Source organism: Eublepharis macularius, chromosome 19 (genome assembly GCF_028583425.1).
Source record: "Eublepharis macularius isolate TG4126 chromosome 19, MPM_Emac_v1.0, whole genome shotgun sequence".
NCBI lineage: Eukaryota > Metazoa > Chordata > Lepidosauria > Squamata > Eublepharidae > Eublepharis > Eublepharis macularius.
In genome coordinates, this window is record NC_072808.1 from 14,880,177 (window position 1) to 14,905,995 (window position 25,819).

At 48.4% G+C, this 25,819-nt stretch overlaps 3 protein-coding genes across 4 annotated transcripts in view; 2 read left to right on the forward strand and 1 right to left on the reverse strand.

Annotated features, from left to right (window-relative positions):
• Window positions 1–5,896, forward strand: part of USP11 (ubiquitin specific peptidase 11) — a 30,579-nt gene extending 24,683 nt beyond the window's left edge. Inside the window, exons 19-21 of the mRNA XM_055003581.1 lie at window positions 1,029–1,144; window positions 3,596–3,684; window positions 4,357–5,896. Coding sequence (XP_054859556.1) covers window positions 1,029–1,144; window positions 3,596–3,684; window positions 4,357–4,527 — 376 coding nt within the window. The 3' untranslated portion in view covers window positions 4,528–5,896. The remainder of the gene's footprint in view (window positions 1–1,028; window positions 1,145–3,595; window positions 3,685–4,356) is intronic.
• A 1,305-nt stretch (window positions 5,897–7,201) lies between these two features.
• Window positions 7,202–14,709, reverse strand: LOC129346385 (ER membrane protein complex subunit 3-like). Its single transcript, XM_055003733.1, has 8 exons — window positions 14,496–14,709; window positions 12,499–12,556; window positions 10,539–10,632; window positions 9,947–10,051; window positions 9,017–9,098; window positions 8,803–8,882; window positions 8,115–8,200; window positions 7,202–7,605 (listed from the first exon to the last, which is right to left on the reverse strand). The coding sequence occupies exons 1-8, from the start codon at window positions 14,651–14,653 to the stop codon at window positions 7,495–7,497; spliced, it is 774 nt and encodes a 257-aa protein (XP_054859708.1). The 5' UTR covers window positions 14,654–14,709; the 3' UTR covers window positions 7,202–7,494.
• A 131-nt stretch (window positions 14,710–14,840) lies between these two features.
• On the forward strand, window positions 14,841–21,568 carry UXT (ubiquitously expressed prefoldin like chaperone). 2 transcript variants are annotated; one of them, XM_055003177.1, is made up of 8 exons: window positions 14,841–14,921; window positions 15,428–15,631; window positions 16,346–16,462; window positions 16,781–16,862; window positions 16,978–17,045; window positions 19,558–19,665; window positions 20,856–20,919; window positions 21,185–21,568. In XM_055003177.1, the coding sequence occupies exons 3-8, from the start codon at window positions 16,377–16,379 to the stop codon at window positions 21,251–21,253; spliced, it is 477 nt and encodes a 158-aa protein (XP_054859152.1). In that variant the 5' UTR covers window positions 14,841–14,921; window positions 15,428–15,631; window positions 16,346–16,376; the 3' UTR covers window positions 21,254–21,568. The 2 variants fall into 2 exon arrangements, with proteins under 2 accessions (XP_054859152.1, XP_054859151.1); XM_055003176.1 differs by lacking the exon at window positions 14,841–14,921 and adding an exon at window positions 15,096–15,305.
• Window positions 21,569–25,819: the final 4,251 nt, after the last annotated feature.

The following is a 25,819-nucleotide window of genomic DNA, read 5'->3' on the forward strand; positions in this document are numbered from 1 at the left end:
TTACCCCAGACTTCCTCCAAGGAGCTTGGGGTATCAAACATCAATCTCCCTGTGAGGTAGGTTAGGCGGAGAGAGAGACTGGCCCTAAGGTCGACCCGGATCTCTTCGATCCAAATTAAATGCTTTACCCACTATTCCACGCTTGCTCACCACTTAAACCAAGCCCTTCCTGAGTGAGGAACATCCTCAAATGTCACACTGGCAGTGAGCCCCAGGTCTGCTGTGCAGCCCCTGCTCTTTTTTTTGCTGTCAACTCTCTTCTGCCCAGTTCTGCAGAGAGCCTTCCATGAATGAGCCTTGCTTCCACTTTTCCATAATACCGCTAAAAGAAGCCCTCTTGGTTCCAGGAGGCAATCTCTACCCTTGAAATACCCATGCTGGTGACATTGTACAGGAGGCGGATTGGAGAGAAACCTGCTAAAATGGAGCATTTAAAATATTTATTTTTATTATTTCTTTCTTTATTGGATTTATTATCTGCTCTCCCCACGAATGGGCTCAGAGCGGATCACAACATAGATAAATAGTTTACAATAAAATCAGCATTATAAGCATTAAAATCAGCATTAAATCAGCATTAAAAAGCATTAAAGTCAGCATTAAAAGTTTACCCAATAAAATTTGACTGCCATCCATATTGCTCAACTCTGGCCCCAAAACATCAGTATACTTCAAAGGGAATCGGGAGTTCATTCTACCATGGTGCGGTAGGGAAATGACCTTGAAGTATTAGCAAAAAATCCCTGGCCGTGAAGCATGAGCAAGAAATCCCTGGCGTCAGTGTTGGAGTAACTGGCTTACCATTCAGGGTGTTAGGAAGAATAAATGATGCACACAAAGTACTGCTGAACACTTAGAATTTATGCAGCGTCTTCCCAAAGAGGTGGGCATTTACACATAGGCAGTAATGATCTCCGCTGCAAGAACCTTAACCAAACGTCTGTGTAGAATATTTCTAGGAATGTCCTGTTGCTCCTAGCAAGGAAGCTTTCTGGGAAAACTGCTGTCTCAAAATCTGTCTTTCGTAGGGACCTTGATTTCTCTGACTTCATCATCAAGCCACGGAAGGACACTGACCGCACAGTGTACAAATACGACCTTATTGCTGTGTCCAACCACTACGGTGGCCTCCGAGATGGGCACTGTAAGTACTAGAAAGTTTGGGGGCAGTGGTGGTGAGAGGAGAAGAAAGGTGGCAGGGAGGCGAACCCCCAAGGTGGGGCAAGAATTGGAGAAGCAAAATCAGATTAGCTGTAGAGCTTGAGGGACCCCCAAAAAAACTTGGGTGGGGTGCGGGTCATCGGTCGTTTTTGCAAAACAAGCATCCGTTCCCTGGGCTATGCAGTTTTGGAAATCTCTAAATGTGTGAATTGATCCTGTTTTCTCGGAACAGATATGATATCCCACCTTCAGTATCGCTATCGGCAGCGCCTGCCTTCTCGGCTACACTGAAGTCTAGAAAGCAGAACAAGGCTGTATTTATTTGCTTCAATTTATATTCTGCCCTCCCCATACCGGCAATAAATACAATATAAATATTTATATAAAATGCAAGTACAAAGCAGCACAAATAATTCACTTCAGTCCATTTCCAACTGTCACTTGAAAGTGGATGTTCTGATAGGGAGGGCTCCGTTCTACCCTATTCGGCCGGCAGGGGCCCTGCCCAGCATCAACCATACGCTTGGCAGAACAGCTCCGTCTTACAGGCCCGGCAAAAAGATAATAGATCCTGCTGGGCCCTGGTCTCATTGGATAGAGCGTTCCACCAGGTTGGAGCCAGGACCGAAAAGGCCCTGGCTCTGGTTGATGCTAGGCAGGCCTCCCTGGGGTAGGGACCATTCGTAGCTGTTTGTCACTAGATCGAAGCGTCCTCTGGGGCACATATAGGGAGAGGCAGTCCCGAAGATACGCAGGTCCCAATCCGCATAGGGCTTTATAGGCTAATACCAAAACCTTGAATTTGATTCAGTACTCTACTGGTAACCCACGCAGCTGGCGCAATACTGGTGTAACGTGTGCACTTCTCGGCACTCCGGTGATGACACACGCCACTGCATTTTGGATCCACTGCAACTGCCAGATCAGATTCAAGGGAAGCCCTGCGTAGAGCGCGTTACAGTAGTCTAACCTAGAGGCGCCTGCCTTCTGGGCCACACTGAAGTCTAGAAAGCAGAACAAGGCTGTAGCAGAACAGGAAAGGGGAATTTTGTGGAATTGGGGGAGGGGGGGACACGGCTTATGCTGGCAGTTCGCTGCTGCTCCACACAGCCACTACGGGGTCTACTCCTGGCCGGTAGCAGCTTGGTTTTTAAGCTGCTGTCAGACCATACAGCAGCTGCTTCCTGCTTTGTCTCTTGGGAGACCGTGCAGTGGCTCCGGAGTGCTGTGTGTAGCTATTTATACCATCTGAGCGATGGTGGTAGAATGTCATTTGAAAGGCAGCACCTCCTGGGCGAGGGACGATGAGGCATTGCTTTTTGCCTGGGAAGAAAATCCAGCACTGTTGTACTTTTCTCTGCACTGAAACGGCCATGACAGCAGTTCGGAAATAAAATGATTCACCTTTTGGGGGGTGGGTGGAACAGGGGTCCCTGGGGAAAGAGAGATCGGGGAGTCTAGCTACTGGAAGACCTCCCAAAACCATTGGTAGTTTCATTCTCTCTCTCTCCTGTGGAATGACCTGCCTGAGGAGGTCAGAAGAGCCCCCACTCTCCTGGCTTTCCGTAAACGATGCAAAACCAAACTATTCAAAAAGGCTTTTTACTCAAATGGGAGGGCTGCATTGTAGGGATGGGGTCTCAGGTGCTTCACTAGCAAGTCAGGGATCATAGACTTCATCACCATTTTTGCCTCATATATTATCTGCGGCTTTAAACATGTATTCCTATGTACAACCGTCGCTCTATTGTTAGTCCTAGAATTGATAATGTTTTGCTTCAGTATCTCTGCTATGTCTTGGATCCTTGCTAATGATGCGTCTTTAAACTTGTATATGTTTACCTTATGGTATTGTATTGAAATGTACTTACTTGATACTGATTGTATTGACCTCATACTGTGTAATCTACCTTGAGTCTCAGTGAGAAAGGCGGACTATAAATGATGTAAATTAATAAATAGTGGTTCTATGTTGCCATTAATGGTGGGACCTGTGACCTGGTTGATACATATTTGGGCTTGCAGTTCATATCATGTGGGGTCATGGAGTCACTGCTTTCCCTCCTCCACCATGCCAATACCATAGCTTATGAGCGAGGTGCTTGGCACTACTAGCCATTTTCACAGAGGCTGGCCTCGCACAGTTCTGCCTGCTCCTCAAGAATGGAGGGAAAGAGGGATTGCTGCTCTGAGAAGGCAGCATAAATTGTCTGGCTTACAAGCACCATTATTGGCTCCCCGTACTTCCTTTTAACTGCGGCACACCTGTTTCTAGTTCACAAATTAATGTTCGGCCCAGAAGTCTAAAAGATCTGATGTCAACAGGGTGCCACGCAGTTGGGTCTGTGTAAGCTAGCATCTTTTTCCTCGATGCATATTGGAAGAATGTCAGGTGGCGCTTTGCATGATCTGTCCGGTCTCTTCTGCCTTCTAGACACTACGTTTGCCCGGAACAAGGACAGTGGGACGTGGTTTTACTTTGATGACAGCAATGTCTCTATGGTTTCCAAGGCCCAGATCGAGGTGAGTGAGACGTGACGTCTAAAGTGCCATGTCTTCTTGACTCTGACCAGGTATTATAGATATCAGTACCACCCTCTTTTTATCTACCAGTGCCAAACTGTGTCTGCGCTGCCTCTAATAAAAAGGTTTGTATCTGCCTTTGGGGGCTGGTGCACTTCCAGGCAAACCAGGCCTGTTTCCCCCCCAGGTAACATTGCTACCACCTGCCCCTTTTTCCTGTCTTGGGATGCTTTACAGGGGGAAAACCCTGGTCTGATTCTCCGCAACGTTCAGTTCTCGACTGAATTGCTTTACTGGATGAGCTATGAAACCAGCAGCAGAGATACAGAAAATAAAAAAGGGCTCTTCACCTCCTGTATCTACACAGCTCCTCTGAGAGTGTGACTTGACCAAGAGCACCAAGAAGCAGAACTGGAGAGATCTAAACTCCCTACCCAGTCTGTTTTTCACGTCTTGCAATGTATTTAGTTGTCTTTTTGTGCACGACGGGTACAGCGACAGGAAATTTTGTTGAATCAGTTTCCAGATTCTGGGACCCTTACATGTCGTAACTCCTTGGCAGTTTGGTTACAGTTTGGGATGATCCTCAACCGGCGTCAATCGTCCCTGTAGCCCTTCTGGCTTTGGTCTGCTGACCCTCACCGTTACTCTCCTTTTTCCTTCCCCGCACAGTCCAAAGCTGCCTACGTCCTCTTCTATCAACGTCAGGACAAAATCCGCCACCCGGCCCCCCTTCCTGTGGCCACGAGTACTACCGGTGCCGGAGAGCAGGAGGAGCACGAGGCCTGCTGCGCTCCCTTTCCCAGCCAGCCCCCGAGTCGAGACTTTATGGACGTGGACTGACCCTCATCCAGCCCTCCTCGCCTCTTCATTGCAACCGAGGAAGGGGGGCCCAGGCAAGAGCCGTGCATCTTCCTCTCACGAGACTGAAGCTGGCAGCTGGATTCTCTGCAGGGGCAGCGGCTAATCTTTCTCAGGCCTTGGAACAGGGGTAGAGCAGGGCTGGAGGACTCGAGAGGACTCACCCTCTGCTTATTTCCCTGTGCGTTGCACATAATTTCCATTGCTTCGATGAGGCGTGGAGGGCTGTGTCCCACCCACCCCATTATAGGGCTGACGTGTTGCACCAGCATTTTGTAAGATAAAAAGGGGGGGCGGAGGACGTTTTCCTGTTCCTCCCTCTCAAAAACGTGGAGCTGTTCTCAGGGCTAGAGCTTCCAAATTGGAGGTGTGTGTGTGGGGGGGGGGTTCTGTTGAGTGTGTCATTCCTGCAGACTCTTGGGTGTGCTACCACTTCCTCCCCCCCCCCCCAAAAAACAGCAGGAGGTCCTCACCTTTCAGCATCAGGTTGACCGACCACTTGCTGCTGCTTTTTAGATCCCAAGGGTTCCTTCCCTGCATCTTTTTTTTGTTGTTTGGGAAGACTTCATAAAAGGCACCCTCTTTCTCTGCTGTGATCCGCAGCCGGTTTGACACCCCTGCCTTTAACCTGGTTGCTGCAAGGTGCTGGATGAAGGCTACGTTGTTCCCCCCCCCACCCATTATCAAGTGCCTCCTTCTCCTTCCCCTCCTCACAGTAGAGCAATAATTTCCACAGCCCTCCTACCACTGGACCTGCATGCATTTCTTGGGCAGTCTTTCAGCATCCTGTTTTTTGAAGCCTCTCTGCAGCGAGGGCAAGTGCCGGCCCACTCGGCTAGGATCCGCCGCCGCCGAGTCTTAGTGTCAATGCCCGTCGGGGAGAACCGAGCTACGTTCAGCATGTGCAGCCTCAGCAACGGTCCTACTCCCACCGTGGTTTGGGGGAGAGGAATGCCACCGTTGCTTTCCCCTCTCCAGCCGCATTAGTTGGGGTCGGGGCAGGGGAGCATAGCGAGTGTTGTCAGAGACGTTCCTTGGCCCTGAGAGTTGGCGAGACGACTTCCCCTGCCCGCTCGGCGTCTTGACTACTCACTCCTACTGCTGCTTCCAGGCTCAGGGATCACACTGGTTTGTAAATAGGTTTCTGTGCGCACAGTAGGGCAGGGCAGGACACGGGCGGAGGCAGCCAAGCGTGGAGCACTCGCTGACTGCAGGAGCGCAGAGTATTTTCTTAAGGATTTGGGGAAGAAATTTTCTTCACTGGACTTGTGGGGCTCTCTCTTTTTCCCTTGTGAGTTTTTTAAGAAAATATTTTTGGCATGTGGCAAAACCTGTACATAAAAAACTTCATTTAAAAGATGTGTGGGCTCCTTTCTACCCTCCCTTTTCTTTAAAGCTGTTGTGGGGTAGGGGGGGAAGGATAGGTTGATGTTAGAAATCAGCCCTTATCCATTTGGGGGAGATGACTGGATAGAATAATAATAATAATACAAATAAATTTATATACTGCCCTTCAGGACGTCTTAACACCTACTCAGAATGATTTACAAAGTGTGTTATCCTCACAACAATCACCCTGTGAGGTGGGTGGGGTTGAGAGAGCTCTGAAAGAGCTGTGACTCACCCAAGGTCACCCAGCTGGCTTCAGGCGGAGTGGGGAATCAAACCCAGTTCTCCAGATTAGAGTCCTGCTGCTCTTAACCACTACACCAAACTGACTGGGATAGCCCAGGTGAGCCTGATCTCGTCAGATGTCAGAAGCTAAGCAGGGTCAGCCTTGGTTAGTAATTGGATGGGAGACCTCCAGAGAAGACCAGGGTTGCGGAGACAAGCAATGGCAAACCACCTCTGTCAGTCTCTTGCCATGAAAACCCCACCAGGGGTCGCCAACTTGCCATGTCAGCTATGACTTGAGGGTACTCTCCACCACCATCACTCTTAACCACTACACCAAACTGGCTAAGAGACTTAATTAACCATGTGGTTGGTTTTCTTGGGAGACAGATTTGCCCAAGGGGCATCAGAAAGCCTGGGCCCTGGTAGGCTCCTCTCACAGTATCCTCATTGTGCACTGCACACCACCGCTGTGCTGTCATTCTTGTTCTCTTGAAGCCTTCAGTCTCATGCTTATCTTAATGGCTAGGAAGGCCGAATGTGCGCAGTCCCCTTTCAGGCTCTAGAACATGGACTTCCATGCACTCACAGCTCAAAATTAGCACACAATGTTGCCCACGGTGGTTGGCTTCCGCAGGCAGCGTGGATAATTGCAGGCCAAGAGAAGCAGAAATCCTAGGAGACAGGGCTAGATGGGTATATTATCAGTCCCATGGTGCATACTGGGTTTATAAAAGTGGCTTGTGAATAGGAAAAGTCCGAAGAGTAGGCCTGGAGCCTGTTCAGCTTTGAAGAAATAGAGGCTTGCGCTGTCATTTATTGATCTTTGAAGAATGGGGGACATGTGGTGCTACCCATGTCTCAGTTTTCCATTCCTCTGACCTTAACACAAAGGCGTTCTCTACCTTTCCTCTCCCCTTGTGATCAGGTTTTGGAGTAGCAATGGCTCCCTACTGCTTAGGCAACTGAGGCAGTGTCTGTCCCACCCCCCCACCCCCCAACAGTCAGGTAAAGAAGACACAGTATCCATTAAGGCAAGGAATCGCACAACTACCTCTGTTTTAATACAACCCTTCTGCAATCTGCGCACACGTTTGCAGTCGGAGGCACCCCGTGCTTCGTTCTTCATGCTGGCCAACAGCAGCAACATGCGCAGCTCTTTCTGCCTTCTCAGTGCTGCAAGGGACCCCACGGGCTGGCTTCTGCAGCCCTGCTGCTCCTATGCAGCCAGCAGTCGTCCTGCACTTTTTGACACACCATGCATTATAGGGTGGCCTTTTGATAGACCTTTTGCTGCCCCTTCTGGACTGTGACCCTCAGCTATTGAGGATAAGCTCAGTCGGGCCCAAACCTCCCTGCCAGCTTGAGGTTCTGACCCATCAGTTGTTCTTCCACATCCTGTAGAGCCCAACGGTGAGACACGAGTTCTAAAGCTTCCCACTCGGCCTGAGAGTAGAGAAAAAAAGTCAACAGTAAAAGAAATTCTGTACTGATACTTGCATCCTGGACAAATACCCCTGCTGTTGTGGCATTGGGGTGGTTATCAGTGTACAGGATTGGAGTCTGGAGGTTTTGTTTAAATTACATAAACGTGGCATTCATAAATCACTTCAGAGGCAAAACACTTCTAGGGTCTGAGGAATCCCTCCACCAGCTCTGTAAGGTTACAGTACCACCTGTTTTGGGATACAGGCGATCAGGGCTTACTGCAGTCTCCTAGCGAATTGATGCCAAAGATAACATTTTAAAAGGGGCATTTTCTGTGTCGTGTTCGAAGCGTCTCTACTGTACTCAAATGCACCAATCTAGCCACAGTTTCACTGTCCCCAAATGCAGGGGTCGTAGAGTGCATGTGCCTACAAAATGTGCCGCCCGATTTCTGCAGATCGACCCAAGCAGGTTCTTCATCCATCCCCCAATTTCTCAGGTGCCACCAGTGCTACTCAAGTTTTTACCTTGAAGGCCTTATTGGGGTCAGGGGGGGCAGGCACCGGCGGACCTAGGAACTGATCTTGTAGCAGAAGCTGGTTCTGTTCTGCAGCTGCGGAGAGAAATGGGGTGGGGGGAGCATTGCTTTAGTTCAAGGGACCAGTTTCCGCTAAAGTGCTAAACCTACGTCTGGGCTGTCGCCGCTTCCGCTTGCAAGTGGGGGGAGGCTTGCCAATGGAACGTTCCTCCCAATCTCACTCCCGCCTCCCCAACTTAAAATGGCAGCGTAAGGGGATGGGTTCTAGACTAGTCATCGCTGACATGCCAGGCTTTTCTATAAGCAGGGAATTTTGTCTAGGGAGGAGTTTTAATTTGTGGGGGTCCCTACGGACTATGTGAGGTGATACAGCCCAGATCCACGTTTACCATCTCCATGGGAATTGAGCCAAAACAAAAGTGCTGCCGACCCTGCCGGCTGGGGTGGAAGCATTCAGCTGCTCTCTCTCTCATACACCCCAGCTGTAGTCAGACCCAAAAGTCCAAGAACAGCTTACCCCACCATTCTAAGTGATGCAAGGACTTCTCGTGTGGTATAGTCCCAGCCTAACTTTGTCTTGGCTTGCTGCTTGCAGCCCAGGGCTCCCCCCTCCCTCTGCTTCAACACTCCCCACCAAACTCAACCCCCTCCTTCCTGATCCCCAAACTGCCTCTTACCAGTCTCTTCCCCCAGGATGAGATTGTATACCCGGCGCAGGCCAAAGACGTTGAGGAAGTACCAGGAGGCTGAGCTCACCCTATTAGAAGAAGTGCTGTTGGTGACTTTTGCAAAGGAAATTTCTGGGGCCCCAGTCTGATTGGGTGGGGCCTGGAGCCCCACACATCCCCTTGCAAAGGACTGGCTGGACTTTGGGGGGAGAGACGTGCTTACCAAGAGGGATCCAGGGAAGGCAAGTTAATTCCACGCTGCAGCATGGGCTTGAATCGCAGGGTCAAGGGGAAGGGAACCTTGGCTAGGAGGTCGGGAGGGAGAGCAGTTACAGCCAGCCCATGCCAAGTTCTCCGGCTGCCCTGCCAGCCTCAATCCACTTCCCCCAATGCCTCTCCATCCTGATCTGTGCCTCTCGTAGTGCACCCGCCCTCCAGGTTGCCTGAAAAAACCCTGGTCCATCCCCTCCAGAATCAAAGGAAATCGTCTGGAGGACCTGAGTTCAAATGCTACCAATGATAACACATAGTTCTTTCAAGTGTTCCACGAACACTAGCACTGTAATCTTCACAAATATCTTGTGAGGTAGGCCAAGTACAATTATCCCCATATTGTAGATTATTGCAGAGGAGGGGGTGGTTCGGGCATAACAGGCTGACAATGATAATCTGCTGAGTAAAAGGAGGAGTGCAGATTCAATAATAATAACATTTGATTTACATACTGTCCTTGGAAAACTTAATGCCCACTCAGAGCAGTTTACAAAGTGTGTTATTGTCCCCACAACAACAATCACCCCGTGAGGTGGGTGGGGCTGAGAGAGCTCTGAGAGAGCTGTGACTGACCCAAGGCCACCCAGCTGGCTTCAAGAGGAGGAGTGGGGAATCAATCCTGGCTGTCCAGATTAGAGTCCTGCTGCTCTTAACCACTACACCAAACTTCTTGATTCCTTGCTCTTTTTCTCTTCGCTGCTGTCTTATACTAGCTCAGCCTCTGTTCTTCCCATCTGTAAAATGGGAATATAATGACCTATGAACTACAAAAGCCACCGGAGACTAGAAAGCCTTACCACCACGTGGAATTTTGGCTCTTAAACCCCATCAGGACACTTCTCTGCCTTTCCCTTGCCTGGATTACTTCCTGCTCACTCACTAGCCACAAAGCCGGAGAAGGCCCAATTGATCCAGCCTCCGACAAGGATCATGGGAAGCACGTTGACGATATTCCCTCTCATCATCTCCGTAACCATGGTTGGATCTTGGGGGGGAGAGGGGGGAGAGAGAAAGATAAGAAGAGGAAGCATTAAAACATGGACCAACAGGGCCACAGTAAAACCTCTGAAACTGGTGCAGGGCGTCCAACTCCACAATGCTCCAACGCTGCTACCTGGGGGCTTGAGGTGTGCTTGCCCAGGCTGGCGGGCAGCTTGGGGCACAGCTGTGTGCCAGCCTGGGTGGGGGATCTACAGCGTTACAAGCCCTTGAGCCACCCAAGCTGTACGGCTGCAAAGATGCACTTCCAAGTGTTTAGGCAAGAGTTGCTGAAATCCAGAAGCCGGGGGATTTCCTGGGGCAGGTAGTAGTGGTTTCAGCACCAGTAGTGGTTCAGCAGCACCAGGTTTTGCAGAATTATCTGTGGGGGTAGCTGCCCCCCACATTTGCCTTGAGTCGTTTAGGGACAAGCGAGTCTAAAGGATTTGAAATAAATAAAATCTCCACCGCACCACCTCAGCTTTTCTCATTACCTGTCAATGGGTTTCGGGGCTGCACTTTGCGCTTTGTTTTACGGAAGAAACCACTTTCTGGGTCGTTGAAGTAATGTTTGCGCATGAGGAAGCCCTGTGGAAACACCAGGAAGGGCATGAGAGCATGCAAATGTCAAAAAGGGGGCTAGATCCAGATGGGTAGCCGTGTTAGTCTGTCTGCAGCAGTAGAAAAGAGCAAGAGCCCAGTAGCAACTGTAAGTCTAACAAAATTTGTGGCAGGGTGTGAGCTTTCGGGAGTCACAGCTCACTTCTTCAGATACAGTATCTGAAGTGACCTGTGACTCACAAAAGCTCATACCCTACCTCCCGAAAAAATGGAGAGAGTGAATCTAGCAGGGCTTTTCAGAATGTTCAAAATGCTTCCCATGTATTTCCTTGGCGCAATCCTATGAATCGATTATTAGGCCACCTCGTCAGCTCGTGACTGCAGTAAGGCAAGAATTGCCAGTTCTCCTGGAACCCGTTCCAAGTTTCCATAGGGCGTTCATTTGACCCTGGTGCCAAAAGTACAGTACTGACAGCACATACTAAAGACCAACTATTAACCTGAATGTTCCAATTTCAGCCAAATTTTAGAATTTCCCGCTTTGAAGTTTACCTCCAAACATTTGGAAGAGACCTAGTGTGAAGAACAGTCGTTCTAGTTCCACCCTATCTAACATCTGAAGAAGTGAGCTGTGACTCCCGAAAACTCACACCTTACCACAACTTTTGTTAGTCTTATAGGTGCTACTGGACTCTTGCTCTTTTCTACCACCCTATCTTAGGGCTCAACTACATCTTACAGGGTATTTCCCCACATGTTTGTGTGTTTTTCTTTTCCTTTATAAGCACAACCTCTGGAATTGCTTTATAAAGGAAGAAACTGGTTTGGCAAGAAAGGGAAACTTTAACCCTTTCCTCCTCTGCCATTTTTTCTCCATAAAAAAGCAACCTCCAAGCTGTATTTATTCTACACTGGAGTAGAGGGGAGGGGGCAACCTGGGAGCAGTTTTTCTGAGACTACAGTAGGGGAGGAAAGCGTTAATGTTTCCTTCTCTCTCACACAGCTCTCTTTGATAAAGCAATCCTGGCGGCTGCAGCAACAAAAAATTTAAATGGACAAGGAAGAAATCGCATGCCGCTGAGTCCTTAGTCCAGACATGACCAGTAGATGACCCATATTTGCCGCCAAGCAAATTTTTCTGGACCCATCTAATTTTATTGAAGTCATGGTAACAAGTTTCTAACTGGGCAGAAAGGGGGCATACAAATATCTTGAATAAGTAAGTAAGTTTGTTCACAATATTACTTGGAAGGAAAAAATGTTTTCAAGTTGTAAGTAAAATAGAAATTCTGTAATGTAATGCTACATCCCTTTTGCACAAAACATGTTTGTAATTGTACATACTGCCAGGCAAATTACATATAATCGTTTGTCTCTAGCACCATTTGGAGAATACAACAGCTCCAGAGAACATGAGGTAGCCAATCTGTTCTAGATTATCATTTGCTCCACCTGAAGATGTTCATACAATATTTGGATATGTTTATGTGCGATTTTTTTGCCAGCTAGGTGAAGAGAGCTCTGGTACTTGCACAGAGATCCCACAATTCAAGTCTTACACCAAACCAAAGCCCTTGACTGTACAGTGATGCCGGCCTCTGTCTACGAATTATGTGAGGAGCGGAATAGTAAAGAGTCCAGTAGCACCTTTAAGACTAACCAACTTTACTGTAGCATAAGCTTTCAAGAACCACAGCTCTCTTCGTCAGATGCATATGACGAAGAGAACGGTGGTTCTCGAAAGCTTATGCTACAGTAAAGTTGGTTAGCCTTCAAGGTGCTACTGGACTCTTTACTATTTTGCTACTACAGACTAAAACGGCTAACTCCTCTGGATCTGTGAGGAGTGAAGTGGAGGGTCTTCAAGAAGGTACTGCCCCTGCGCTCGCTCACCTGATGAGTCAGGAACCGTCCATTTTCCCTCAGGAGGCGGCTACGTGCCAGCATCCGCCTGACAGACAAAAGAACAGTCCGCTCAACTGTCATTTCGACGTAATTTATTAGTATACGTGACACGTGAGGTCTAGATGCTGCCTGCTGAACCCAAGCCACCATGCGCAATCCCATCTTGCAAACTAGCGAAGCAACCAGAACGGTATCATTACATCCTTTGCAACACTGCAGAGGAAAAGCCAGAACGCCGCTGTGCACAATCCGGGAGCCACAAAATCATTTTCTCTAAAACCTTACAGAGCGTCCCGGGCAGCCAGGGGTGGTGGTAGCAATGCCTGCAACGGGAAATGTCTCAGAACAGCTCTAAGAACTGGAGATAATGGAGGGGAACAATGACACCTTTGAGTGAAATATCTGAGGTTGGGATAGGTGGATGCAACGGCTCCTATATCGACCTGCCTAATTATTCAGGTCATCCTTTGAGGCCTTGCCTTATCTTCCAACCCCCTTTGAGACCAGTTTGACTAAAAGCGGGGAATGGGCCCTTAGATGACAGAACTCTGTCTATACTAAACTAACTGAACTACGAGCAAGTTTATCTAGCATGTCTTCTTTATGAAGCAGATTGTTTTTGAGAAGGGGACGACTGAGGACTTTGTACCAAAATATGACTTTTGCTCTTGCAGTTTTTGATTGTGCTGTTTTTATGTGGGGTGGATTTATTTGATTATGCCTTTGTATTTGTCACTTCAGTCGCCTTTTAAACATGTGTTTGGCATTGCCATGTTCCAGGTGAGACCTGGAGATCTCCTGGAATTGCAACTAATCTCCAGAGTACACAGATCAGTTTCCCTGGAGAAAAGGCTGCTTGGGAAGGTGAACGCTTGTATTATATCCCACTGAGATTCCTCTCCAGGCTCTCCTTCTTCCATTCTCTAGGTATTTCCTAAGCTGGAGTTGGCAACCCTAAACAAGGCCCTTCCTGATGCATTGTTTCAACCAAAAATACTTAACTAGGGGCCGGTGGCAAATGACTTGGGCAAAGGTTTTGAGAATATAATGGCCATGCAATTCCAGGCCTTCTTCAATGAGATGAATTACCTGGCTTTGTAACCCACAGGGAGCCTTGGCACACCAGCTTCAGCTCAATAGGCAGGATTTAGCCACCATTTCATCCAGATGGAGTCACCGCAACGCCTTTGAAGGGGGCGATTATTGAACTACTTGATTCATCCATGGTTGCCAGCTCCAGGTTGCGAAATTCCTGGAGATTTGGGGGGGGGGCTGGGGAGAGACCTCAGCAGACTATAGTGCCATACAGTCCATACTCCAAAGGGCTCCATTATTTTCTAAAGGGAAGTGTAATTATTATTGCGTATGGGCAAGCGTGGTCTCTATTAATCCTTACCAGCAATCATATAGTCTCTACTGGCAATCATGTGTTGTCTATGGGCAATCGGTGTCCTTACTGGGCAAGCGTGAACTGCATTATTCCCTACAGGCAAGCATGGCCTCCATTATTGTCTATGAGGAAGCACGTTCTCCATGATTGCCAATGGAGCAATCGAGCATTCTCTGTTGGCAAGCATGTATTGTCTATGGGCAGTTGCTGTCCTTAGTTTTAGCGTGTCCCATTTTCTCCAGGAAAACTGATCCCTGCCGACTGGAGAGCAGTTGTATTTCAGAGAGCTCTCCAGTCACTACCTGGAGGTTGAGAAACCCTAGATTCAGCACCTTCGCACGGGCACCTGCGTGAGCGCCTCGTATTGGGACAGGGATGCTTCGTGCATCTGACAGGCTCAATATTTATGCCACCGTAAGTGTGGAGGAACTTTCCAGGCCTGAGGGGCCCATAACAGCCCCGCGACCACTTACAAGCTTGCGTGTCAAACCTACTCCCGCCAGCGCCACGCAATCAAAAAGCGCCACCCCTTTGCCACGCTACCGCCCCAATGAAAACGGCGCGGAATCTGGGCGCGGCCCGCTCCCTCGCTCACGTGTCCTGCCGTTGCTCCGGCCAACCCAGCGCGCGCTCGCCGCGCCACAGCCCCGCCACGCGCAGCCGCAGGATCCCGACGGCGAGCGCGATCCAAGCGACGGGCAGCAGAACCCAGAAGCGGATCGAGCCGTCCAGGCGCAACTCCGGCGCCGCCATTGCGCCGGAATCAGAACCGGGCTATTTAAAAAAAAAAAACCTTGGCGGAGCACGGAAGCCGGAAGTGGCTTTGCGGAAATAGGAAGTAGCGAGAAAGACTTCACTTCCGGTGCCCTTTGCTCGGTTCTAAAACACGGAAGCAGGACTGGTTGGGTCTCTAAGGGGCTGCTGGACTCGACTCTTGTTCGTTGGGAACGGGGGCCTATAAATTTACTTGAAACTTCCTTAATTCCGTTTCAAAAACTAAATTTCTGATGGAAATCCTTCGGTGAGTTTGGAACAGGCGGTGAGGTTACAAAGAACCCGGATGTGCAACACGGAAGTAGATTCGCGTTTCCTTTAGCCCTCCCTGAGCTAGAAAGGAGGAAAAAATGTGACCGCCCGGGGCAGCCATCATAGAGACTGGTGGCTAGAACGGCGCAGTCTTTATACCCCTCAAATGGCGGCCTCCAATCAGGACGGACCATTGGGATTCCAACTCCAGGTCGGGACGTTCCTGGAGGTTTTGGAGGAGCGGAGCCTGGAAACAACAGGGTTTGGGGAGGGACTTCAACAAGGCAAAATACCACCGACGCCTCCCTCTATTTTCTCCAGGAGAACAGATCTTTGGTTATCTGGAGCTCAGTTGGAGCTCTCCAGCCGCCACCTGGAGGTTGGCAAGCCTAGAGCAGATGCCCAGGAGCAGCCGCAGCCGGCAGCCAAATGCGAGGGGGGAAATATAAAGGTGCTAGAAAAGAATCACTGTTAAATGTTCGTTCTGTTGCTCCTCCTTAGGGACATTTTCCTCTTGTGTGTTGGGTTCGACGGAGTGCCGGAAGTGCTGGGTTGGGAGGGAGTCCCACTGCTGTGGCCGCTGCAAAGCTTGTATTCAAAGACCGACCCGGGGACCGGCTGCATCCCTTCAGCGTTCTCCCTGTGCCTTTTGGAGAGCAAAGGGGAAAGTGTGCGTTCAACTACAAGACCAGGGATAGTTTCCAGGTGGGTAGCCCTGTTGGTTTGTGGTACAAGAGTTAAGATTCTAATCTAGTTGCACCTTAAAGACCAACCATATTTCCAGGATATGAGCCTTTGAGACTCAAAACTCCCCTCAAAACAAGGGAAGGGAAGTTTGCAGAAGGGACCTCTTAGAGGAAAGAAGAGGAAGAAAACCAGTTTAGTGCCCCCCCCCCCTTTCCACCAGCTACGGACCAGAGGGACATGATAAATGCAGAGAAAGGAAGAGACTGGTGGACAGTTTGGGTGCATTAGCATTCATGCAAATCTCGGCAGAATCAAGAGGGAAACCAGCAACATTTGAATTTATATTTATGAGCCAATTTTGTGTGTGTGTATTAACAAACTAGACCATTGAAGAAGACCCAGCGGGCCGAAACGCATTTAGTCTCAGTGCATGTATCATCAATTCTGTGATTTGATTCTTTTTAACGCGCAAACAACTGTGTGACTGTGTCACTGGGTTTCTAGTTTTTAAATTTGTCGCAAGGTTTTTAATCGCTTTTACACTGTATAATGAATAATAATTATATTTTTGTTTTATTTTTTTCTTGATCACTCAACCTTTCTGGTTCCTGATTCATGGAAACCTCAACAACAGCAACCGACCATATAATCGTTCTGACCTGAGGCGTTCTGACCTGAGACCTGTCCCCCCTCCCCGTGGCTGAGATTAATTTCTCCTCGTTCTTTCCGCAGCCCTTCTCAGCACTGCTCTTAGGGAACTCCTATGGCAATGCTAGGCAATGAAGAAGTGCAAGGGAAGGTACTTCGCTATGAAGCTTTCATCAGTGACATTCTGCAAAGAGATCTTCAGTGAGTGACACCCTCCCTCCCCAGCCCCGTGCTCTACTTTGGGCAAGGTCCCTGTGTCTCTGATGACCCATGGATCTTGCCCTTGGTCTGATTTGTCTTGTGCAACTGGGCCAATTCTTCAGCCGAGCAACTGCTTGAAGTGGCACACTTGGAGATGTGTTGATGGCATACCTTCAGTTGCCATACTGGCATAAGCCTGTGCTATCCAGGTCTGAGTTGCCAGTGCCAAGGTCTCAGGCGGTGATTCATGTACACTGTTTGGGGTGATGAAATAGCTCAAACTGCCCCTGTTGGACAGTCACTGACATTTCCCCCCAGGAAAGTATTGGAGCAGCGGGATGAGGTCTACGAGAAGATTGCCCAGTACCTGCAGCTGAAAACCGTGATCGAGCGGTTGCAGGTAATTCAGAAATCTTTCGTTTGTAGTCCTTTAGAGTCGAGGGCTCTTGTTGCAAAGGTAATTTTGTCCTAGGGAGCAGGAATGGATTGGTTAAGCTGATTTTCTTTCCTCTCAGGAGACAGGAGGCCAAGAGTTGGTGACCCAAGTGGACCTTGGTTGCAATTTCTACGTCAAGGCAGAAGTGTAAGTAGGACAAAGAGCCTGCCTCTGCGTGGCTCTCTTTCCCTGACAGTTCCAGCATTTTGTTCCCTGATTGCCCTATGGTGATGTCTGAGTGTACAAAGGAGATCTGCCTCTACAACAGAAAGTCACTTTTATAACTTCCTTGCATTGAAGAAAACAAAGGGGAGTTATAGCAGTTGAAAGGGCCCAGATCGCTATATAGTCCAACGCTCTCTGATCTCTGGCTATGCACGTATAATCCTGAATACTGCACGCCACATCTGGAAAACAGGGGGATGTGTCTCATTTGGGTTGTACTCAACGAGATCTACTGGGGGAGACTTTCCCACGTCCCTCTCCTCCTGCAGCCCGCTGCTCCTCATGCGTAATTTTGTTCCTGGGACTCAGCGGACCCTCAGGAACAACATAGGGGGCACAATGAGGGTCTGCATTGAGAGGGAAAATGGATGGAAATCGTTGCCCTTCTTTTCCAAAGAAAAAAGTACCCAAGTTTTGAGACGGAGTGATACAGGCCGTTGTCTGTTAAGCAGATGGCTCAAGCAAGGAGGTGGGCGGATTGTGCCACTTGTTGAGGGAAACGGAGAAATCTGCCTTGACGGTAGGGGCACCTTCAGTGTAGGGGAACTCAGCTTAAATGGTGAAATGGGCCAGAATGTTCTTTGATTGTAGCTAAGCTGGCCATGCCAGCTCCAGTTTAGCCCCTTTCTAGGAGAACAGAAACTTCTGTAGTGTTCTCAGGACCCAGCAGAAAAGTTTCCCCATCCCAGGAAAGGATCAGTGCAAAACTTCGACAGCTGAGAGACGGTGTTTTGATCCTTCTCTGAAGCTGAGAAACTCACATAGGCTCTGGGAGCCCTTGCAGGGGGGCGAGTTATCATTCCTGAGGGAAGAGGAGGCTCTTAGAAACCCCCTACATTCCTAAGTTGAGGCCCAAAGGAGCGCCAGATGAAACCCTGCAACACTAGTAGCTGGGAGAAGAGGAATTTTCAGCTGGATTAAGACCCAACAGAAATGTGTGTGTTGTCTTGACTTGGAGAAACTTGCTATGATGTTTGAGAATCCCCACCCCAGGGCCTTCAACTTAATGTGACAAAACTTACAATGGGAATTTTGGTTGGTGTAGGACTGGATTTAGGCCAGCTTGATTGAGAACACAGCTTTCTTATCCCCAAGTGAACTCTTTCCCGAGCGAAAATAACTGTTGTGTACAGAAAGGTACTTGGCAAAACAAATGCCCAATTTAGGCTGTTTTCTCACTCTCCGCAAGCAAGGATGGGTCGTTTTAGTGTGAAGCGACACTTCTTTTTCTCTCTGTTGGCAGAGGGCCAAGAGTAATGGGAACATACATTGGCTGTGGGCAACAGAAATGGGGGGGGGGGAAGGGGAGCCATTTATTTGAGAAGAAAAGATGGTAAATGGAAGGAAGAGGAAGGTTTAGCACTCAGTACAGGCACACGGTTGAGGTTGTTTATTGTGTAGAATTTGGGTAAAATTCCCCTTCCCCCTGAATTATATAGTTATAAGAAAATTGTTATATACTTAGCACTTGGCATTTTGTTTGCCTGTTGCAAAAGTGTTTTTGATGTGTCGTCTTTCACACATGTAACCATAACAGAATATATGCTTCTAAACATATAAAGAGACTTTTTGTAAATTGTATAAAATTACTTTTATTGTGGCATAAAGTATTCTATATAGTAAGCATATCATGGCAACGGTTGTTTTTTGTATTTTGGACTGTAGTAGAAGAGCAAGATTCGAATCCAGTAGCACCTTAAAGCTCAACAAGATGTCCAAGGAGTGAGCTTTGGAGAATCACAGCTGGCTTTGGGTATCTGACAGAGGGATCTTGACTTTCGAAGCTTATACCCTAGAAATGTTGTTGGTCTTTAAGGTGCTCCTAGGCTTGAATCTTGCCCTGGATTATATGTAACTTTCGATGGAGGAACTCTCTTTTCATAAGACTGCAATTCCGTGAGCCAAATACCATTAAGAATCTGGTTAAGGGTTTCCTAGCAGATGCGCTAACAAGTTCTTCTCTTATTTCTGCTTGAACGGCAGCACTTTGCCTTAAATGTAATGGGAGGCTGGACAAGGGGGAGAGTTCAACTAATAATGCTTAATCTTTTAATATGCTGTATTGCAAACGTTCAAGGCAGTGGCACGATGCTGTCTCACTGATTCTTACAACAACCCTTCAAGGGGCCCAAGATGCTTGCTGGCTTTCAGACTGTAAGTTGAATTGGACAGCCCGCTGCCATAGTGTGGATCTCCAGAAGTAGAGCAAGGCACAGTGAGGCCCATGGAAAAATTACATGTTGCCTAAAAAGAAGTCCCCTCCGTTGTAGAAATATGAATGTGTAATACTAGCTAGTTGGTGTGTAGCTTTAACCATCGTGGCTTGTGATAACTTTAATAGGAAATTTCTGCTTTCTGTTTTCACTTTCTTCATCTTGGCCAGGTCAAGTTCAGCATCTTTTATCTTCCATCCCTTTCCCCCATCCTGCTGCAGGCCAGACACCTCCACCATCTTCGTGGCGCTGGGGTATGGGTTCTATGCAGAGCTGACCTTGCCCGAGGCGTTGGCCTTCATTGAGAAGAAGAACAAGCTTCTGACCACGTGAGTTTGGGAGGAAATCACTCTTCCGTCCTGTCCCCAAAGGACTCTGAAGAAGTTGGCTCCTTAGAGGGAGAGGGAGGCTAGGCTAGCTGAATGAAAGCCCCTTTCCAAGTCTTTAGCAGATGTTTCTTAACCAGATGTGGTCTCTCCCTGGTTGCCCATGAGACAGGCCACTCTGCTACGATACTCAGCAGTGATGTTAGGATCTTTGCAATTGGAATGTGGGTAGCTGGTTTTTGATTACTCCACTCTGATTTCTGGACAGATCTGGGGGATCAGGTAGCATCTGCATATTCGTCATTCTTCCCACAGACCGTTCTCTGGATCTTATAGTTCCATGAAGTGAAAGCAGACCAAAGATCTCCAACAGGGAAGTCTCAGCCGCTTCACCAAAATGAAATTACCCACGATTCTTTGGGGAAGCCTTGACTGGAGTGCAGAAACGCCCTTAATTCTAGCTCCACCCCCAGCATCAAGCATTACTTCAGTGTAACATTGGTGAGAATCATGCTGTGGGCTGCATATGTGCAGGTTGAAATCGGGGCCCAATTTGAGACGACTCAGATTCCCAGATTTTTTTCCTCGTCAAGGCCACGTCCTGAAAGAAGTAAAATAAAAAGACAGTTTCTGAAGATGTGCAGAGCACAGCGATTTGCTGCTCGCTAACCACAGATTTTCCTCATCAGTGAACTTTCTGGTGGATCACTCTTCCCCTCCTTCCTCCTTGCTGCACCAACTGTGCAGCCAGTGGCCGCCTTCCCAAGCATGCGGTTGTAGGGCCACCACTCGAAAGGCCCTGACCTAAGTTCTGAAGGATGGGGACAGAAGGTGACGCTGAGACTCAGGAATTGTTAGTACTAGAGGGGACAGCTCACTCGGGCAGCCTTATCCTCGCAGTTGCCTGCAAATAAGTCCTGCTGCATTGCGTGGACTCGCTCGTAGGCAAACATGCATAGGATTGCAACCTCCGTTCTGCCGGTGGAGACTCAGACGAGCGGAACTGCTTATCTGCCAAAAAGAGTTTGCTACGGCATTGTTTATGGAAATGTTCTTGATATTGACTGTACTAATTTTACTCTGTGTGATCCGCCTTGAGTCTCAATGAGAAAGGCGGACTACAAATGAGATAAATAAAATAGATAAACCCATTCTTCTTCCTTACCCACTAAGGATTCTGTCTATCTTAACAGGCTCAGCGAGACCCTCACTCAAGACTCTGTCAAGATCAAAGCCAATATCCGGCTGGTTTTAGAGGTAACGGGTTGTGCTGAGTGATGCTTTCACCAGGGGGTGGGGTTCGTGGGATCATGGGGGTATCAGGTTGCTTGAGACATGGGGGCACGTAGCTGGGGTGACAGGGATACGTTTCTCTCAAGGGCGGTTTTGAGGCCTAGCGGGTGAGAGAGGGGTTTGCTTCCTGGGTGGAGATGTGGACAGAAGGTGTGGACACACACTGAATCATTTGAGGCATCTCGATTCAAGTTGCTTTTCTTCTGTCCCCCACTCCATCTTGTCACAGGGCCTGCGTGAACTCCAAGGTCTCCAAGACCTTCCCGAGGAGGAGACCAGAAGGGACGTTTTCCTTTAGGCACGTGTCTTCCCCTCCTGACCAGGGTGTGGGGATATTTCTGACGTCTGATAATGCTGGAAGAAGAGCCGGTCTCTTGTGCGTTTCGGTGGCAGCAGGCACTGCATTGTGTCGCTGGAGAAACACCTCTGAGTAAGGTGTGGTGAATGTGCAGAGGCGATTGGAAATTGGGGAAGGAGAGATGTGAGATATTTCTCATGGGCAGTTTCAAGCAGATTGAGTTGGGGACCTGTGCTCTCTCCGCTGCTTCCCAAGACACTTCCTCGGAGCAAACTTTGTCTCTGTTGTAAAAAGAATAAAAGATTTTGACTTCTAGTCTGCCTTGGCTTTCTGGCCCGTCTCTTCTGCTAGCTTCCCTCTGTGGCAGCAGCCCTGTCACTTGTGGCCTAGACAAAAAAACCTCTCCCCTGCTGGATATTTATTTTATTTGTCATTTATAGTCTGCCTTTCTCACTGAGATGCAAGGCGGATTACACAGTGTGAGATTAGTACAATCAGTAGCAAAGACATTTCCGTACAGTATCAAGGACATTTCCGTAAATGATGCCATAGGGTAAATAAACACAAGCTGACAAAGATCCAATACAGAGTTGAAGAAATGCTGAGACAGAACATCATAAATTCTAGGACTGACGTTCGACAACCTGGAGCGCAGGAGTACATATTTAAAGCAACAGTAACTCGGGCTTCGGAGTGAGGTGGCTAGAACTTGAGAGCGGCTGTTCTCCTTTCTCCTGTCTCGCTGTGAGTTTGGGACCCCATCCTACACCTTGAATTAAGATTTGAATACTGGCGTGGAAGCGTAAGCAATAGGTTCATCAGTATGCGTTTCAGTTCAGCTGCCTACTGACAAGAATTTTTCCCACAAAGATGTTTTGCCCCATCGTCTTGGAACTGTGCATGACTTCATCTGCTATTTGTCTTGCTTCTTTGTTTCCCCTGCTTTGCTGTGATCTTTTTCATACCTGGCTTGGTACAATTTTTTGATAAAAACTGCCATCAAAATGCATTTGGACACCATGGTGACAGGAAGGGGTGTGTGTGTGTGTTCCTGTGTGTCTGTATGATTTCACGTTCTGCCACCACCGGAGCCATTTTTCTTGCCTCAGCCCCTGTGGCTGCCAATTCTCCCAGACACACAGAAGAGCTTTTTTCAGGCTTTAAAAAAATCAGAGATTGCTTGTAGTATTATAATGATACAACACTCTGTTGCTATGATCTCTCAATTCCCAGCTTTCTTGTTTTTTTTTTAAGTCTCTAGCCCTTTTCTGTATGAACTGACAAGGGGAAAGGTGCAGAGCGTGTCTAAACTTTGGTGGATTAAAGTCCGTTGCTTCAGGTGCTATGAGTGAGCGACTAAGGCTTCAATCCTGATGAGACTTTCCTGGGAGTAAGCCCCATTGAATACCATGGGGTTTACTTCTGAGTAGGCCCCCATAGGATTGTTCCTTGAGGTCCCTAAAAGAAGGATTCTGCACTCGGCCTCTTGCCCGTGCTCATGTGACAGCGAGTCAGGGGACTTACTGAGCATCACTGGCTTTTCAGGCCTTGCTGGGTTGGAAATCTGCCCCTCTGTTAAAATTTCGTTGGTGATCGGGGGCTTTGGATGTTGCAGAGGTCTTTCACATGTTCTCACCCAGATATGTGCTCTTCCTGCTTCCCATCTGTCTGCAGCTTTTGGAAACTGCCTCTTTTTACAAATGAAAAACAGACCCTGCAGATGGTCTGTACTTTCTGGCACATATCTAATTCCAACCTCTTTGATTCCTTATGTGCTGAATTCAGAATCGTAGTTGATTCACTTTAGTAGCTCGAAAGCAAGACCAGGCCCTCCCACTAAACATCCGGTGACGACTTACATGTAGATTCTCTCATCTGTTTAAAAGCTCCATATTTAAATTTCTGCAAACCTCCCTTTTTCTGTGATCTTACTTTTTTTTCAAAAAAAGGATACCTTTCCAGATTCTGCTGCATCTCTTGGCAATTGTTTTTCCCGTTTAGGAAATGCTGCTGTGGAACTGACTATCTTCAGAAGTTTCTCGCATGAGTTTTGTCCAAGTTTTGTCCTGGGATTGCTTGAAAAATTGCTCTCTCCGCCCTCTTGCCGTGGGTTTGGCTTATAATTACATTGACACACAGCGATAAGCAATTCCGCCTCTTCCTCGAGTCTTTTCCCCATCTCCACCAGCACCAGGGGATCCAGCCAGCAAGCAAAGCAGCGCTCTTACACACTGCGCTACAATAGAAAAATTGAAGTGCTGTCTTTGCTGTATATTGTTTTCACATTAATAGCTTGCAGATGGTGGTATATTTTTATATATGCTGGGACGGAGCCTTCTCCCATGCTACTATTCCTCTTAGGAAAGTTCAGCACCTTCCAGAGAGAGGAGCCATTTCCAGTGCAACCCAGAACAGAGTTATACCCCTCAATGTCCATTGACTCCAATGGACTCAGAAGGGCGTAACTCCGTTTAGGATTGCACTGTTAATTTATTAGATTTATATTCCGCCCTCCCTGCACCAGCAGGCTCAGGGCGTGAGTTAGAGAGAGGTTGGATCTACCCCAATCTAAAAGAAAACTTTGAAATAAATAATTTTGGAGCATCCCTGGTGCAGCCTGCCTTGATTTTGGATGGCGTGGTTTTTTGCATTTTTTATGACTGGCCCAGAGCTCGCCACTTCATGCAGCCTGTACCGTGTCCCCAGCAAATCTGCCATTCTGGCGCTGGCACCACTCAGACCCGCTGAGCTACAGCACAGTGTTTTCCAAGTCATCCCTTGGAAGCAAACCTTTAATTCTGGGTGAAGCACCCAAGGGCTTCCAGATCAAAAAGTGACATTTCCAAGCTTGAGCCCTAAGGTTGGGGTGGAAGGACCAGCCCCGTCACCTGCCCTATGAACAAGCCATTAAAAATGACAAACAGCAACTCTAGTCGGCTCCCAAGATTTTGCCTTGAAATACACGGCATTTATACAACACTTTCTGAGGCTTTAAAAGACTGCTTAATTCCTAGAGGAAAAAAGGATACCTATTGCTATGGCAGGCCTCCCTCTCAGTCGTGTGGATGGGCTCACAGCCATGTAAAATGCACTCTGCGCCTGCTCAGGGACACTCTTCTATCCCATCTTTTGATTGTGGTTCAGCATTGAAGGGTGGCCTGGGAAAGCGATTCAGGCCTGCTTCACCCCCAGCTCTTAGAAAGCTGCTTCCTTAACTTCATTTCATTTATTTACAGTCATTTGACTGATCATATAACAGTTAAAAGTAAAAAAAAATTCAAGGCACACAGTAGAACCAATTTAAAAAATTGAAATTAAGATCCAGCTACTGTACAATATAATTTCCGAGACCTGAATATCACCAAACAATATCTGGCTGCTTGATAGGTAATCTCGGCGTTCTTATCAGATAGAGAATAATCAAGTCTAGCTTTTTCAGAGAGATTTTACCTAATAACGGTGTAATCATCTCATCCCATGCTTCCTTGTAATATGGGCAGCTAAAAAAGACCTCTCTTAACGGACAGGAGCAAAACCTTTCCAGATAAGGGATTTTATTATATCTGCCTTCCAATGCTGCAGAAGGAATGCCTCCTTGCTGTTGATCCCTGCCAAAGCAAGATTGGAGTCCAGCAACTTGGAGACCAGCTAGATTTCGAGGGTATGAGCTTTCGAGACTCTGAAAAGCTCCCCCTCCAGAAATCGACTTGGTCTCTAAGGTGTAACTGGACTTGAATTTTATTCTTTTACTGCAGATCAACACAGCTACCCACCTGAAACAATCTCTGCAAGGAAGGGCCGGCCCTTGCCCAGGAGTGGCACCCCACAGCAGGGCAAAGGCCCTTGTCACCCAGCCAGGATTCCACGCCAACCCAAAGGGCACCTGTGTAAGGGTGCCCTTTGGCAACTCCCCCATCCCTCTGGGGCCAGAGGTTACCATGGCAGCCACCTTCTTACTTCCCTCCCTGCCCGCCTTCTCCTGGATCCCCCCTTCACCACCGCTGTCGTGTCTTATGGTTGCCATGGCACCTGCGAGGGCATACGAGGATGACAAGGGGGTGGGTGGGAGGTTGTGGGCAGGTTGAATGAGAGGCTGAGCCAGCCCTTGGCAACGTGGGAGCGGGAGAATGCCAAAGGATGCCCCCTGCCAGCCCCCAAGGAAATCTATTCTCCTTGGCTTGGGAGGGGGTGGCTCCGATTCCCTTCCTCTCTCCATCCCGGGAATGGTGGCCTTTCCAGCCCACTCCAATGGCTCAACCTTCCACGTTGGACCCAGGAGTCCGGGCGTTTCCCAAAGCAGGCGTCCCTCCCTCTGACCTCCCAGAGCAGATCCAGGAGTCCCGGCCGGCCCCCAGCCCTTCTGTGCGCCCACAGTGGGGAGGAGAAACTAGGTTGCCAAACTCCAGGCGGGGTTGGAGATCTCCCGGCATCACGACTGCTCTCCGGGCCCCGGAGATCAGTTCCTTTGGGGGAACTGGCTGCTTTGGAAGGGGGACTCGGTGGCACCGTACCCTCCCCTCCTAAAGCCCACCCTCAAACATCTCCCGGAATTTCATAACCTGGGGC

What these genes read in the sequence shown, in the direction of transcription:
- LOC129346385 (XM_055003733.1), bottom strand. Translation starts at nt 14,653, where the DNA reads ATGGCGGCGCCGGAGTTGCGCCTGGACGGCTCGATCCGCTTCTGGGTT. An exon ending in CCGGAGCAACGGCAGGACAC is followed by an intron (nt 12,557 to 14,495) that starts GTGAGCGAGGGA and finishes TTTGTCTGTCAG; the next exon opens with GCGGATGCTGGCACGTAGCC. An exon ending in CCTTCCCTGGATCCCTCTTG is followed by an intron (nt 8,883 to 9,016) that starts GTAAGCACGTCT and finishes TTCTTCTAATAG; the next exon opens with GGTGAGCTCAGCCTCCTGGT.
- UXT (XM_055003177.1), top strand. Translation starts at nt 16,377, where the DNA reads ATGGCAATGCTAGGCAATGAAGAAGTGCAAGGGAAGGTACTTCGCTAT. An exon ending in ATTCTGCAAAGAGATCTTCA is followed by an intron (nt 16,463 to 16,780) that starts GTGAGTGACACC and finishes ATTTCCCCCCAG; the next exon opens with GAAAGTATTGGAGCAGCGGG. An exon ending in TTCTACGTCAAGGCAGAAGT is followed by an intron (nt 17,046 to 19,557) that starts GTAAGTAGGACA and finishes ATCCTGCTGCAG; the next exon opens with GCCAGACACCTCCACCATCT.